Raw genomic sequence first — 17297 nt, forward strand, 5'->3', positions numbered from 1 at the left:
AAATATGTAATACGCTGTGGAGAATATTGGGACTCAACATTGCCTTTGAGGAAAAACTTGCAAAAATAACAATAAAATGTATTGTTATAATATTTGTTCATCTTAAGAACTAATCTGGGAACAAAATAAAAAAACTTTACGTATTGCAACTTGTTGTTTTGAATCTGCTTGAACCGATTGTTTGTATGCAACAAAAATCGCCAAAAATACACTTGATTTTCAATTAATATTTTAGCATGAAAAACACTTTAAATAGCAGGAAATGCATGAATAGTAGCAATTCGAACATATATCCACGCAATCAGTGAAGATTACGTCAAGTCCCAAGCACTACGAGTGCTTTTTTACCACATTTTCAAAAAAGAGGTACAGTGATCATATTCACCCCGGTGATCAAAGTCACCCCAGTTTACGGTTCTTGTTTATTTGCCTTGAAAAAGGCATTTTGATGTTCAAAATCGGTTGCTGATCGCAACCTTTGTGCTGCCCTAACAGTGGGGGAGTTAAGTTACACGGACAACATGCACTGTGGGAGCTATTTCACCTTCTGTAAATTAGACGGCCGCGACAGATTTTAACTGCTAGAATCCGCACAGAATGCTTGCTTACGTTGTCGAAAATTATTAACTTTCAATGACTTGTTTATTTGCCTTGAAAAAAGGCATTTTGCTGTTCAAAATTGGATTTGGTGATGACGATCTTTATGCTGCCCCAACAGTGGGGGAATAATGGCAGTCTGGCGAGGCACGCTGAGAAGAACCGCGCTGCTACTGAGACATGGTGACCAACCACAGCGCAAGTGATATATTTAATTTGAAGGCAGCCACAGGCGCAACCCGCTGTTACTTCTGAGTGCTGTATCTGCTTCTACTGCTGTCAACGTTGTGGACGGTCCATCCAGCTCACCTTCCGACTAATGAATGTAGCTAGTTTTCCCAGAAACACTCTTTTATAGCCGAAGAGTGCTACGTAATAGGCCACGCCTTTCTGTTCAGTTGTCTAATTCTCTAATATTGTTTAGACGAATTATTCCACAATTCGCATTTGATATTTGTTCCCAGCGAATAAACACCGATGGTGCTCTCACACACGCAACGGTTTTAACCCGTATCTTATTGCGGTTTGTAACATCAAGCGATTTCGTTTGCTCGTTGTTGCGTTTTGCATCATGTTGCAACTTGGCAGCTGGGAGACGACGAAATTCTGTTAATGCTGATTGATTGAATCGACGTCATATTAGCTCTGCATATTCGAATTAACTGCCTTTGTGAATGCGTTCTAACAGGGCAGTTTGTTATTCAAAATCGGTTATGTTGATCGCAGCCTTCGTGCTGTCCCAACAGTGGGGGTATTAACTAAATAAACTTCAACAGAATTTGATTCCTAGGATCCCGCGAAGAATGTTTGCTTGTGTTGATGCTAGGAAATTTTCACCCTTCAATTACTTGTTTATTTGCCTTGAAAAAGGCATTTTGCTGTTCAAATTGGATTTGGTGATGACGATCTTCATGCTGCCCTAACACGGGGGAATAATGGCAGTCTGGCAACACACGCTGAGAAGAACCGCGCTGCTCCTGAGACGTGGTGACCAACCACAGGGCTAGTGCTGCTGCTAAGGAAGGACGACTGCTGTTGACAACTCGTCGCTGTCCAGAACTATTATGAGCGGCTTCGGCTGAAACAGGCTCTTATATAGGCCAAATAGCATGTTTTCAATTGCAAGGTATATGATTCTGTCGACCGTGCTTGGGAAGCAATCATATAGCGACCAATCAGAGGACGTAAATTTCGTTGAAACAAGGCTCGAAAATTATCAATAATACAATAGTTTGCATAATCAATCAACAATTTTCTACATTCGGGTGGATGCGTGTATAATTTTCCAAACAATTGCTGCAAAAATGAAGGAAATCGGTTGAAAACAAACCGATTCATAAGCATTTAAAAAGGGACATATTTCGTCCCCTTTTCGTTAATAGTTTCCCTATTTACATCCCTATGTGGTAGGCTAAAGAAAAACGTAGTTCTACGTAAAAAATTGTCTACGCTGAGGTCCAGAAAACGACATTTTGACCATAATTTTAGGTGTGTTTGGAAAACTTCTAATAGGAGCGAATGCTACACTCAACTAGACTTACAACCTACAGTAGGTCACATCGGAAGTTCCAAATCGCTGAAGTACCGTGTTATTATTCAAATTCGTTGGCATGCCAAATATGAAATTTTTAGGGTTGGATTTATTGAAACGACAACTAAAATATTCTTGAAACTTTATTTCCTTAAATTTCGGAGAAACAAGCATGCATGAAAACTTTTACAATCTCTTGATATGCAGGGAAATAATTTTAATATTTCAAGCATATCACTGATTTTAAACAGAAGTTTCTTTGAAACAATAATAGGAATTTCGAAGCAATCACTTACCTGCGCACACAAGTACCTTATAACCTTATAACCTTAAAACAATATTCAAATGTAACGAGAACATCTTTAAATTCCACCATTGCAGTTTATTGACAGTTGTCAACAGCATAGGCTTGTGTGTACATAATATCTATATTTCACTCGAGTTGAACGGTTTGTTAAAAGTAAAAGTTCACATTCAATTATACGAACACGATAATTACACCTTAAAAGCTAGAAATAAAACTCTATCAAGCGCTTACGCTGGTCTCATTTTAACGTTAACCCGTTGTCACCGTGCCGCTCGCTGGAGGTAAGCTAGTACCCATACACATACCTACAAACGGTGGTCCCCGTCCACCACACACATCTCAGATCAGATCGAAATCGATCCTGGCACCCATCCGCCGCAGAGCGATGATCGTGTTGACTGCCTTGATCCACCGCTTTTTAATAACATAACGTTTCAATTTTGTTTTTGTTATGGATAATTCGGTCGTGTTTTGTGCCGTTTCCGCGAGCCACTTGTGCTTGAGGGCTTGCTTGGCCGTGAGCCGTTTCGAGCCATCGCGCACCAGCAGTTTGCGGACAAAGTCCTTGGCGTCCTCGGAGACGGCATCGAAGGAACTGTACTTGAACGAGTATTTACCCTGCAGGACGTTGTTCATCGTGGCCATGTCGGTATCGCCCACGAACGGTGAAAGCCCCGAGAGTCTGTGGAAAGCGGAATATAGACGAGATTGGTTGAAAGGGTGTTTGTTGGGTGGGGGGGGGGGTGGGGGTGCGTAGTGACAGTTGGATTGGAATGGCGTTGTGCAGCGGATCGGTCACAGTTAATTAGTGTTAACTATCTAAAGAGCGAAATCAAGGCCCGTTAGCCATGTGTTAACGTGTGTCGAAAATCATTTAGTTTGCATTTTTTCAGTGTTTTAGTGATCAACTAAATTCTACTGGAGAAGTATTATTAATTGGCAAACTATAGTTAAACTGCGGTTAAAACAAATCTTGTTTGGAAGCATACTAAGTACTGGGGAAAAACGCCATATTTTATGTTCTATACATTTTTACAAGTGCAAAAAATTCTGTACAATTAATCGTATTCTCAGTTGCAGCACAGTGAAGCAATTATCATTACCAATTCAATCGACCTGTCAGTCAGTTAGTCCGTTGGGAGGAGTGTTAACCTGTAGTGCGCCTAGTCGGGAAGATCCGCAGCGTGGAAGTACATATTCCAACTAAGATTTTTTCCCAGTCGGCCACAATTGATCATCGGAGATTGGTGTGTAATGTTGTAATTAGAATTCAATTTGTAATTATCGCCGGAATTATAAATCTATACCCGTATTCAGTTTCAGTTTATTACGGAAGGCGGCCCCACTGATGTGGTGGGGTAGTATAGATTAGATAATCACGACAGTGGGTTATACTGTGAGAAAACCCAAGATTTTCATCGCTCGCCTGGCATCTGTGGGTGTGAGTGAGTGTTTCTAGCTCTACCTTTGGTTAAGGTTAGTTTAACCAGCCTCATGGGCATGCTCTACGTAAGCGGGATTTCAGAACGGGGGATCTTTTGTATTCCTACTCATAAAGAATGTGAAATATTTGTACTGGGAAAAATAAATACCCCGTTCGGAAGTATTTTTTAGAAAATCATGATTTTTAAACTACGAAAAAATTGAGTTGTTTGCAGTGATGAGTAGTAACTGGTAAGCTCGACTGATACGAGAAGTTTAATAGGACGTTTTTCAGTGGACAATTAAAACTTGGAATTTTCAATCGTTATTTTTATGAAAATTTTGGCGATAATTTTCTACATTCGAATTTAGTAAATTTTCCAGATAAGAACTATTTAAATAGAAACTATGATTTGTGGGAATGTTTGTTGATTGACTGGATAAAGTATGAAAATTTTCAGCTAAATTAGCCCAAATCATCTCATGTGATAGGATTTGCACCATGTAATATCAGAAGCAAGAATTCTACTTGAGCATCGATGACTCCTGATGCCCTGTACTTCCATTAGGAAGCCGCAGAAACGATTCAAGTGCATTCAAATGGATTTGATAGGTTAAATTAGTCCTTTAATTAATCCCTTCTCCATTGTGACGAGTTTTTATCATCTCATCTATAAACCCTGTATCGATATAATTTTTATTATCAACTCAGTTGTTTTTCAATCTGGTGGATAGTTCATGTCACATTTTGATAAGAAGAAAATGAGAATGTTACTTCTCGAAATTGTGTGTACATCTATTTGTTTGAAAAATTCTATTAAGATATTGTGTAACTTGATATTGTTAGATGAACTCCACACTAAAGTGGCCATATTTTATATGGCCGTTTTTAAAACTATTGATCTTAATGAGCGCCGGGCTGGAAAAGTTTACTTATGACCTCTACAATAAGCCACGAAAATTCGAAGTTCATCGGAGTTAATTTAATGGACCCACAAAGCGCTTATATTTGAGAAATCGATTAACATGAAAATTGTATGGAATTTTTTCTTATTTTAACACATATCTCTCGATAAACTTATTCAAATACACTTGTATTTTCATAAAACAGTAATATTATCACCCTAATTTAAATTTAAAAAAAAATATAACTTTTGGTATTTATTAAAAAGTTTGTATTTTGATGAGGTGTGTATTTTTTCGGTATAAATCAACAACATGCAAAATAAACTGAAATTCGTCTTAAATATGTGTTGAAACACGGTTAGAATTTTTCATAAATTTAACATTAGGTATTGAAACCAAAAATGGCCGACTTCCAGTCACCATTTTGAATTTTTAAAGGCCCAAGACTCGGTAACAGTTAATGCGTCACCTGTGAAAACGCTACTTCATGTTTGCTGCGGTGAAGCAAACATAAAAAAGCGTTTTCACAGGAAATGCATTATCTATCGGAGTCTTGTGCTTCTAAAAATTCGAAGTGGTGATTCGAAATTGGATGTTTGTGGTTTCAATACCGTTTCACCTTAAGGACCATTCGCTTTTAATCGCCAGATCATTTTTGTTTAATTTCAAACGGGATATCAGGCCAATCCAACTTATTCTGGGCTTAAATACCACAAGCGATTCTTCATCTTTTCAGTTTCAGCGTCTGAGACGACTATCAATTTCGGCATAAGCGAAAGAATCTATAGATGAACGAAAAAAAAAAATAAGCGAAAGAATCACGTAGAGAATTCATTACTTGATTAATACATTGAAGACTGGAACGCGCAAAAATTGCTCAACAAAAAAATCGTTTCTTTCAGTCAAAATTCATGATACAAAAATCTTTTCATTTTTCTTTTGGTAGTTCAACTCATATATTTAAAGGAAAAAATGTTCGTTTATTTTTGGTTTGCTAAATCCAAACTGCCGTGCCTTCCGCTTAATCACTTTCATTAAATTTTGTACAGTGGTCTTATCGACCATATTCGTCGCCGAACGCAAGCTAGATTTATTCTGCTGCTCGTTTTCGATGGATTTATTAGTGTTTTTGATATTCCGTTTGACCAAGTCTCAATACTGTTCGATAGGACGGAGTTCTGGGCTATTAGGAGGATTGAGGTTTTTGGGTACCACAACCACGTTGTTCGTATCATACCACTCGATCGCCTTTTTCCATAGTAGTAGGTTGCCATGTCCGACCAGAACAGCACAGGTCTGTTATATTGCTCTAGGGAAGGTAGCAGCCGGTTTTCCCGGCACTCCTGGACATAGATCTCTTGTTTAATGGTTTCGTAGTGATGGAAATGCCTCTTTTTAGACCACACGTGTATCAGACGAAGTATTATTTCGGGAACTTCGATAGTTTGTTGGTTTTGAAAATTAAGGCCACCTTCCCTTTATCTGGTACGGTATAAAATTCCTGTCCCGGAAGCTGCTTGAAATTAACCTTCACATAAGTTTCGTCACCCACAGTCGAACTTTGTAAGCAGATTACAGTTTTCCGGACCACCGCTTTGCCTAGGTGTTTTGTTCAAAATCTGGGTTCGTCACCTTCCACGTCTTAAACGTCGACAACCCGGCTCGTTTCTTGGCCCGCTGCACATTATTATGGGAGACAATGAGCTTGCCAGTGACATATCTGATGGAGAGACTAGGATTCCGCTTATATTTCGCTGCCATCTTCTTCATCGTCGCTGCCACATCCGAATTACGATTGCCGCCGCTTCGAGGCTTCCTGACGCTCCTCGAACACTTTTAAAACATATGTTACGGTCGATTTGGCCACATCCAGCAAATCCGGCAACTTGGCGTGCGAGAACGTCGGATTCTCTTGCTGCGCGAGCAAAATTTTGACACACTGTTTCTCTTGCTTGGACGCCATTTTGAAAACTGGAGAGCAACCGGTGAAAACTCATTTTGGCAATCGATGTATATACACTTAACTTCCAAAATGCAACATTTCGAGGTTATTTTAATGCATTTTTAATCGAAATACACCAATTTGAAGTCGACCAATTTTTGCGCGTTCCAGTCTTTAGACAGCACTCGTACATCCGAAAAACACCTGAATGTGAAGTTTGACTACCAACAGGGAAATGTCTTGAAGGCAATTTATGGTCAATGATCAGAACTTTTGGATCATTGGAACTGTGAGTGAGTTGATTGGCTGTGAATGAGTTGATTTCGTTTGATGCTCTTGTAAAACGGTTAAAGACAAGTGTTTCAGGTCCGATGCCATGTAATGCAATGTAATATTTTTTGCATAAAAGTTCATAGAAATGAACTATAAATATTGGTTAGTTTTCGAAACTTTTCTGAAATATTCCAATCCACTAGCGTATTATAAACTTCTTAGGCGATATTTATGCCGTAGCTTGACTCAATTTTAAGCGCGCCCAAGTACTTTGCACTTTCATCGAAACTCATGAGAATTGATATTCGATCAACAGGAAATCTACCGACCGTATTTGATAAAATTTACCGTCTTAGTGCATTCAGATCACTAGTGCTGAACTGTGTCATAGAAAATAATAATAATAATAATAATAATACTAAAAATAACATTGAATCCATACAAAAAGTTCTTAATAATTTCAATAATTTTGCTTCACCAATCCGATTGTGGCGGTTCACTTCACGCAGTTGTTGCAATGAAGTACGATTAAGGATATAATCACTGAATGGCAGTTTCAAAACCTCTAACGAATATGAGAGGTCATTCATTTATAACGTAACGTACTAAGAGGAAGGGGATATTCAACGAAGAGTTCCATTGCGTGAGGCCCCCATGCAAAATTGCGGTATTTAGGGGTGGGAGGTGTTCAAAATTGCTATAATTTAGCGTTACGTAATATGTGAATGTCCCTAATGATATGATTTTATAATTGAAGAGTATTTCGACGCAAAATACACAACTACTTTAAGAAACTTAGGCAAAAAACTTCAAAAAATAAATAAAAAACAACAGTTCTTATGAGAATCTTAATTTTTTAATATAAGCGTTTTGTGGGTCCATTTAATGAACTTGGATCAACTTCAAATTTTCATGGCTTATTTTTGGAGTAAAAAGTAAACTTTTTCCACTCGGCGCTCATCAAAATCGCATGATGTTACAAAAATGGCCACTCTACTCCACACATCCAGCATTTTAGAAGATTAAGTCTAGGAGAAAATAAGTTTGTTATTTACAAGGGTCATCTTATTCTTGTCGATTTGATTCACACTTTTGAAACATATTTTGTGTGACCAATGGAAAGTTGGGAAAGGAGGCCTAAGTGCTAAGTACTATTAATCGAAGACAATACTTTGACGAAAACAAAAAAACTGACACTGCAGACCACGCAAAATATAGGTGGAAAAAATAAGAAATTTTTTATCAGTTTCGATGCACTTAAAAATAATCCCACTAACACTTTGATGTATGCACGTTCTACGTGATTTACGAGCAGTAAACAATTCTCCTTGAATTCACCAAGAGATGTGCGCAAACCGTGGGAGCGTAATTCGATAGTCTTCCAAATCCACACTCAAAACATGGAATACAAAACCTCACTAAAAGATTGGTTAAGATTATTTTAAATAATAAAATGTTTTGCAAACCATAAAATCTTACAAAAAAGAAATAAATTTGTGACGTCTATTGAAAAAGTGATTTTCACAACAAATGCGAACAATGAAGATGTCTGCTATTGGGATTTGAATTCAATATAATTTACAATGAGGAGTAACTCAAACATCCTCCGCAATTTCCAGATGTTTCAATACGCAAAGCCTTGGAAATTAGGCTTGCATAAACATGAAAAAAGACAACCGAATGCCAATAAACAAAAAAGAAATTGTCAAAACATAGACCATCAAGTAAACTTTGACGTGTGTGGCGACCCTGTGCAAGGTAGTGAAGAAAGTATATCTAGAAGCATCAATTGATAATAAAACAACTCACGACAGCCCTCGCTGTCCACATTCCTTCCCGACAAGCTGATGTCAGTATTTTTGTTTCATTATCATTTAACCTACTCTAGATATTACTTTCCTTTGGTGAAGTATCGTATCTCGATTACCGATAATAAAAACTAAAGTTAAAACGTTATGTTACCAAGAACTGTTACCACACGCAACCTATTCGCATTTCTCGTCCTCGAAACGCTCTCTTCTGTGGAAAAAAGGTTTGAAAATGTGATCTTCTACAGTTATTAAGTGAGGGTAATGTTCTTGGTGGAGAAAAAATTTTCAACAAAGATTGTTAGTGTTTCCAAAAATTTTAAATAGTGTACCATATAGTAGTGCATCGTTACCGTACGGTTTAAAAAAAGGGGAGAGGGAAGCAAAAATTAAAATAAAATGGACGACCGCCATCTGGAGTAGTCCTGATTCTACCGTTGCAGACAGCGGTGCGCGGTGCAGAAATATTAAATCGTGACGAATCGGAAGAACGAAATTAACGTCTGATGGTATACGCTTCGACAGTGAGAATGGGCCGAGCGATTGATTGATCGAAACAAGAGGGAGACAAAAGTTAAGAATGAGATGTCTATAATATTGTCGGTTGTTTAATTGTTGGCGAATTAACAAGCATCAGATAGTTAGAGTTCAAACATTAATTTCCTGTACGTTTTTGAGCATGCTGTTAGTTAGAACATGATTCAACAAATGGGATTAAGTTGTGTTGATTTTTCCGTTGAAGATTTCGCTACTCACAGTACATAACAGATTACACCTAAGCTCCACATGTCCGTGTAGAAGTATATTTCGTCATAATTGAGAACTTCGGGTGCGGTGAACTCTGTGGTACCAAACATAACCTGCAAAAAAAGGTAATCGTGAATTTATTTCTTTTCAATCAGCAAACATGGTTTCTTACATACCTGAAGCTTCTTGTCGGGATCGTAACGTCTGGCAAAACCGAAATCTATGATTTTAATGCGATTCCCAGTCTTTGTTAAACAGAGGATGTTTTCTGGCTAAAAATATTCATGATTGTTAGTGCCATAGATGAGAGATATATTGTTGTGTTACAACCATAACCGTGCGCAGGGTTTTTTGGGATTGTTCTTGGGGGGAGATGTTATATGGCTTTTTTAATTTATTCAACATTTTTTTTTAAGAGCAGGAAAAATCTGACTGGTATAGATATTTACATTCTTTGGAATTATCGACGATTCAGAGACGATGTGGAGTCCTTTGAAATTCGCCTCAAATATTTTTTAAAGCTTTCTGTAAATTCTTGACCTGGTGCTTTTTCAAATTAAAATTATTTCGACGTGACTGGGTATTTCAACACGAGATTTTCTGTTTATAAGATTTTTCTACTATGAACCATTTAAAATAAATTTTTTTGCTTCCGATGCCTTTATTTTCATTGGTGCGTAAACCACACTCCAGCGGTAGAGGAAATGCTTCGGCAACCCAAGCGTCTGTTCATCAAGATAGTGTGGCTCAAAACAGCGTCTGATCTCCATGTTAGGAGCGGCTGATCAACGTCCTGGTGTCAGCGTGGGACTCTAGACAGAGCTGACACGTTGGTCCCGCGGCGAATCAAAGGGTTTGAGAACACCCAACGAGCCGCCCCGGAAAACAATATCTGACAAACAACGTAAGAGATAATACGGAACAATCGGCATGGACCTAGGCAATGAAATAAGGACTACGATTGGAAACTTGGGACATGAAACTGCAAATCACTCTGCTTTCTAGGATGCGACAGGATTTTTTGTTGAGGGAATAGAATTACTTTGTCCAACGATGTGAACTTTTGTAAAATTATTTTTTCATTTACACTACCCGTCATAAGTTTGGAATCGCTTTACTGAGTATTGCAACACCACAAAAAGTTTAGCATCACTTGATATGGGCAGATCAATGTAACTCTATCTCTTGATTCTGAAAACCTAGAGAGTTGTGGTCTTCCGCAAAGTTGCTTAGGAGGTCAAGGGCTTGTGATTGGGGGAGAGTTTAGTTCGGAATTCAGCCACAACGCAGCGCTAGTGTGTACGAAGTTTTGAGTGTTTTGAACGCTATTTAGCTCAATAATCCTACAATTTGGAGGGTTGCGATTTTCAGTAAAGTTAATCAAGCAGTCAAGGGCTTGTAATTGGCGGATAGTATAGTGCGGAATTCAGTCGCAACGCAGCGCTAATGTGCATATAGTTTTGAGCGTTTCGAACTTAGTTTAGCTCAATAATCACATAATTTACACTTATCGTTTACCCATGACGAAGTGAAATCAATTTGAATGTTGACAATTTGATCACCACACACAATACGTCGTAAGCTTGTGTGTGTTTATTCTTAAGAAGTGCTTTCATTTGAGGAGGTTATAACATATAGCATGCGACTGCGTTGGTATGTTGACAGTTTGATCAGCAACATACACAACCCGTTTTACTATGGGGAAAATTGACGATATCGCGACTAAATTGATTACCTCGGCTGCAAAGAGTTGCAATAGAATTGCCTCTAATCCAATATTGAAGGATTTGACTACCACAGGGGGCATTTCGTATTACTCTCCGCTGCAAGCTGGAGACCGAACACGCAACGCCGTCGGCTTACATGCAAGCCGAGTGGTTCTGACTTCAGTACATGGTGCGTTTGAGGAAGCGCGTGTAAGCCCCATCCTAGCGCCGCATAGTGGGGTAATTCAGTACTAAATTGTCTACTATGTAGAAGCCTTTAGCATCCTAAACAAGCTTGCTGAACACCGTAACTTTCTAGCAGGTCGGAATCGTGAATTTAGGTAAGTTCAAAATCCGACAAATTGTGTGCCGAATAGCGCCACATAGCGGTAAAATTTCACACTGAATTGGCTACCATACAGTAGCCTTTGACCTTCTGAACAAGTTTGCTTAACACCGCAACTTTCTAGGTTGTCAAAAACACGAGATTTCAGCCTATTTCAGGTGATTTTTTTTTCTGTATGGACTTCCTCACTGCGACCAGAATCGTTGATCTATTGTGAGATATGCCCGGGTGTCTGCTGTGACCCGCACTTCTATTTTTAGCAATACCGCTATTGAGAAGTGGCATGCCCATTATTATTGTTTATCAGTGCTTGTGTGTAATGTACTTCCCCTCGTTTTACACGCTTACTGTTCTTCTATACCGAGCCTCCTTCCTCCTGCCAAATATCGTCATTATAATTCCCTGGAGAAGTTTCGTCGTGCTTCCTTCTGGCCAGTTTTATTGATAATAGGGACTTATTTTCTGTTAAGAGGAAGTCACGCAAAGGTATTATAGAATTCAGCGTAAAGCAAGGGTAAGTGGTGGGGAACCTGAGAATAAACTCATACTTAAAGTCCTTTTTGACATCGAATGGCCTGATTCTACTAAGATTCGAACCCACGACCATCCGCTTAACAAAGCGGACTCTGTAACCTTGCGGCTACGCAGTCCCCCCCCCGCAGCATTCAGGTGATGCTAAACTTTTCGGGAGGTGTTGCATATTGCAAACTGGGTGTTGCAATACTCAGTAAAGCGATTCCAAACTTATGACGAGTAGTGTATACCACACAACAATGAATGATGAACTACATCCACGAAACTTCGAAGTCGTAGCTCTACAGGAACTTTGTTGGACAGGACAGAAGGTATGGAGAAGCGGGCACCGAGCTGCTACTTTCTACCAGAGTTGTGGCACCACCAGCGAGCTGGGAATCGGCTTCACATTACTGGATGCCTGCGGCAACACGTGATGGGGTGGCAGCTGATCAAAGCAAGGATGTGCAAGTTGAGGATAAAGTGCCGGTTATTTGACTACATTATCACCGTGCACTACCCACATGAGTGGTGACCAGACGACGAGAAGTAAGCGATCTACACGCATCTGGAGAAGTTCTACGATAGTTGCCCACGGCATTGCGTGAAAGTCGTCATTGGGGACATGAAGGCCCTGGTAGGACGGCAAGCGGTAGTCGGGTCAGGTAGCCTTCACGCCGTGTTTAATGATAACGTCCATCGGTGCGTGAACTTTGCAGTCTCCCGTGGTATCCGAAGTACCTACTGCTTCCGCAAAGATATCCACAAAACATCTGGAGATCACCCGACCAACAGATAAAGAATTAACGACCACGTTCTAATCGTTCTTCTCCGATGTTATAAACGTTCGCACCTACTGCAGTGCGAATATAAATTCGGACCACTACCTAGTGGCTGCATGCATGCTCTCAAAACTCTCGATGGTGTATAAATTTAGATCCACTTAATATTTGGTCGCAGCTTTCTATTTACTGTGGCGGTTACGAGAAACTAATGACAGCGCAGTGATGAGGAAGGCTTGTTTACAGTGGTGGAAGTTTCATCAAATTCGAGTCAGTGGATCAAAACTTTTCGACGATGGAACGTGGAAGACGTGAGAAAATTTTGCACACTCACGTTGAAATTCCGACGTGGTCAGATGCAAAAACTGCGAAATGCCTCATATTCCCCAAATCAACCGTAAAAAGCGCGCCAAAGCGATTCAATTAAACTTTAACGCTGGATCGCGTAGATCACAGCAATCGCAGAAGTGGAACGATTGACAAGCAGCTATGATTGAAAATCTGTAGAGCAGTTCGAACGAGCCCTGGAATCACCCTGCGCGATTTGGCTAGGAAGTTCTCGGCACCGTACAGCACTGTTTTGCGAATCTGTCGGCGTCAAGGCCAGCGGTCGATCGACGTCAGCAAGCACCCCAACAGGACGCTCAAGTAGAATCTCGTTGTGAAACGCTGCGCTAGAATGCTGTATGATAAAGTCTTGACCAAATTCGACGGTTACATTTTAATGGACGATGTGGCATATGTGAAAACAGGTTTCGCGCAGCTTCCAGGACGAAAACTCTATATGTTCAATCTCAAGGGTGATGTCGTCAAGCGGTTTAAATTTGTGTGTGCTGACAAATTCGCTCGGAAGCTGATAGTGTGGTAGGGGATTTGCAGCTGTGGCAAAAACCCAGGTTATTATCTCCAGATCAACCATTAATGGCCAGGTGTACAAGGAACAGTTCCTCCAGAATCGGATTTTGCCGTTCATTCAATCGTATGACGATCCGGGGAAGTTCTGGGCTGACTTGGCCAGCTGCCACTACAGCCGAAAAGTCATGGATTGGTGCAAGGAGAATGGAATTGATATCATCGAAAAAGCTATCAACCCACCAAATTGCCCATATTTTCGTCCAATTTAAACATATTGGGCGATAATCAAGAGCAAGTCGAAGAAAAGTGACAGAACGATAAAAAATAGCTGATTTAGGGAGATGATGGAAGAAAATGGCGGATCGAGTTGACAGTTCCACTGTGCAGAAGATTCGTCCGAAACTAAGACGAATATTTTTTTTGTATTTTTACTTTAAAGGTCAATGAATTTACAGCAAAATGATATCTTAAGATTTTTTCTATGTGTTTTTTCGACGAAGATATGTTCCATTTTGGAATACGGAATACGTTTACAGGAATACGCGCAGCAGCTACAGGCAACGCTACCTACGGAAGCTTCTCTTGAAGATAGTTGAAGGAGCACTGCTGTAGCGCTTCTAGCTACCAGTGCTCCGAATCATAGAAACGACTGGTTTGCCGGAGAATGTAAACATCTAGTCGAGGAGACGAACGCAACACGGGTGAGTATGCTGCAATACCGTACGATAGCGAACATGGAACGATACCGACGAGTACGGAAAAGCCATAATTCAGTTCTCCGAAGGAAGAAGTGCCAACAAGAGAAACGAGATCACGTTGCTATGGAGAGGCTAAACATAAGGGCGCCAAGCTGGAGTGCTGCAATTACCGGGCAATCACTCTGCTGAACGTCGCCAACATCGTACTCTCCCAAATGCTTCGCTTTCGACTATCACCATTTGTGAAGCAATTTGTTGGGCACTACCAGGCGGGATTTATGGGTGCCCGTGCCACCACGTATCAGTTATTCACGGCTGGGCAGGATATGCAGAAATGCTGCGAATACAACGTGCCCACACATCATTTATTTATCGATGTTTAATCGGAATAGATACACTCGATCAAGATTTGCTATGGCAAATTGTGCACGACAACGGATTTCCGGACAACCTAATGCGATGGATCAAATCGACCATGGATTGAGTGGTGTGTAGTTTGAGTATCGGGGGTACTCTCGAGCCCCTTCGAAACTCTAGAGGTTTAACGCAAGGTATCGTGCTTACTGTTTAATGATGCCAGCAGAGAAATTTATCGGTGCATTATCGCAGTAAATCGCATATACTCTGGCCCTCGGAGAAGACTCCGGTCAAGTAGAATGCTTGTGGAGGACTAACGCGCTCTTGCGGTTTTCGAGCGCAAAGTGCTGCGTACCATCTTCGGTGGACTGCAGATGATGAACGTCATGTGGAGAACTGCAGAAACTGCTTGGAGAGTCATCTATCCACGTCCACGCACATCGCTAAGATTGGCGGGCTATGGTGGGCTGGGCATGTCGTAAGGATGTCGGACGACAGCTCGATGAAACCAATCTGTCAGGGATGAGACGGATAGGTGCACAGTGGGCAAGGTAAATCGATCAGGTGGAAGACGACCTACGAACCCAACGAAGACTGCAGAGCTGGCGAACTGTTGCCATGGACCGTGTGGAGTAAAAACGACTCTCATATACAGTAGAGGCCATACCACTGTTTGGTAAGCTAAGGTAAGATTCACGCCCGGCTGTCCAAAGAAATTAAATCAAGATCGAAGGGGATGATACGTCTGAACATCCAGAGGCTATTTACGGAAGGAATTGCCGCAGAGTTCACTCGAAATGTTGATGGACGCACCTGAACGACGCGATCAGTAAAACAGTGGGCACCACGCATAGTGGGTGGTTTGATGATAAGTATCTAGAAATGGCGAAGCGCAGAGCTGGTAGCGACTGAGCGACTCAAAAATAGGAACTTTTGAGACCAAATGCCTGAAGAAAGAGACCAAAAAGAGACCAAAAAGGAACCGAAAAGAGACTAAAAAGTGACCATAAAGCAAACTTAAAAAAAGGAAATTCATACTAAGAAGCAAAAAAAAAATTGATTTGTGAAAATTACAAGCCTTTTTTTTGACGTAGAATTACGTCAACATATACAGGGGACCAATTTCATTACAGGGATCCAATTTCAAAAACCAAAAACATCGAGAGCGTCACAAAAATTGTCCATTTTCAACCGTTTTAAGCTCAGTCAGTTTCCAACCGATTTTCGTTATTTTTGCAGTAATCGATTGAAAAATCAACCAAGCACCCGTCCAAATGCAGAAAGTTGTAAGCTGATTGTTCGAACGGTTGTACTATTGAAAATTGTCAAGCCTTGTCGAAACGCAAATGTCGGCCTCTGATTGGCTTCTTTCCCTAACAAGGTCGACAGAATATACCTAGTTGACTAAGAATGCACGCTTTGTGTTTTATGTATAATTCATTCCATGATTGTGCCGACACCACACGGACGTTGGTTGCTGATCGTGGAGAAGAAAGAAAAGCCGGGTTTCAATTTCTGGCTGATCGTTCTGGGCGCGTTGATACTTAAGCACCTGTCTATCTGGCGGCTGTTATGGAGTTTTCAGTAGCTGCAGAATTATTGGAAATGGCAGGCAATTCTACTAAAGAAAACGGGAGAACTAGAATCATCGGCGAATGGTTATCCGGAATGATGATAATTGAACAAACTTGCCAGTTTGTTACTGTTGTCAAATATAATAGCACCTGTTGGTGCTCCACAATTATGTGTTTGAAGTAGTTAAGATTTTTTATCATGTGTAATAGACGGAAAACCGCGAATTTCAGCATTTGCAAGCGGGGAAAAATTCAACATTGCCTCAAGAACGTGTTGGTGGTCCTTAGAAGGACCGGTTATAATTTATACTTTTTCTCGTGCTGGATAGCAGCAGATAACAGAAATGCAGCACTTACGCTCTTGCGTCTTAAATTAAAACGGTAATATTTTGATACCTCAGCAGAATTTTGACCTTCATACTCATGTCTACCATCGGCAATGTCAAACACGCAATAATCTGCTTCCATGCGACACGGGGACGGGAACGTTTTCTTCAACCAAGCTGCGCAACACGACACAAAACATGTTATTTTGTTGCTTCGATGAGAGTGCTATCGGTCCGGCTCGACAGAATGTCCACAAGAAAACGTTTTTGTACAAACGTGCTACGGAACAGAGGAGAAACTTTAGAAACTGAAAAAAGAGGTGGAGCTTATCAAATGATCGCTCTGCGCCAGAATGAAGAGATGTATTTTTTTTCGAACGTTGTAGTATGGTATAACTGGAAATGATTAAGTCACACATATTTTTCAAGCTATATCATTCCACAACATTCGAAACAATTATTATGTCAGAGCGGATATTGCACGCTATCTGACTATGAAGCATTTATGCAATAATTGAATGAAAATTGCAATTGCAGCAATCGGCCTTTTTCAAAGCTACTAAATGTATTTCGAAGAGCATATTGAATGGTTATTAATAAACTGCAA

The 17297-nt window shown here is 40.3% G+C and overlaps 1 protein-coding gene across 2 annotated transcripts in view; it reads right to left on the reverse strand.

Annotated features, from left to right (window-relative positions):
• Positions 1-2489: 2489 nt before the first annotated feature.
• LOC129724887 (myosin light chain kinase 2, skeletal/cardiac muscle-like) overlaps positions 2490-17297 on the reverse strand; it is a 60992-nt gene continuing 46184 nt past the window's right edge. For both annotated transcript variants that reach the window (XM_055680162.1, XM_055680163.1), the window contains exons 4-6: positions 9710-9805; positions 9543-9646; positions 2490-3117 (exon numbers count right to left, since the gene is read on the reverse strand). In XM_055680162.1, the coding sequence (XP_055536137.1) occupies positions 2775-3117; positions 9543-9646; positions 9710-9805 (543 nt within the window). In that variant the 3' untranslated portion in view covers positions 2490-2774. The remainder of the gene's footprint in view (positions 3118-9542; positions 9647-9709; positions 9806-17297) is intronic.

The sequence above is a fragment of the Wyeomyia smithii genome, chromosome 2 (genome assembly GCF_029784165.1).
Source record: "Wyeomyia smithii strain HCP4-BCI-WySm-NY-G18 chromosome 2, ASM2978416v1, whole genome shotgun sequence".
NCBI classification, from domain to species: Eukaryota; Metazoa; Arthropoda; class Insecta; order Diptera; family Culicidae; genus Wyeomyia; species Wyeomyia smithii.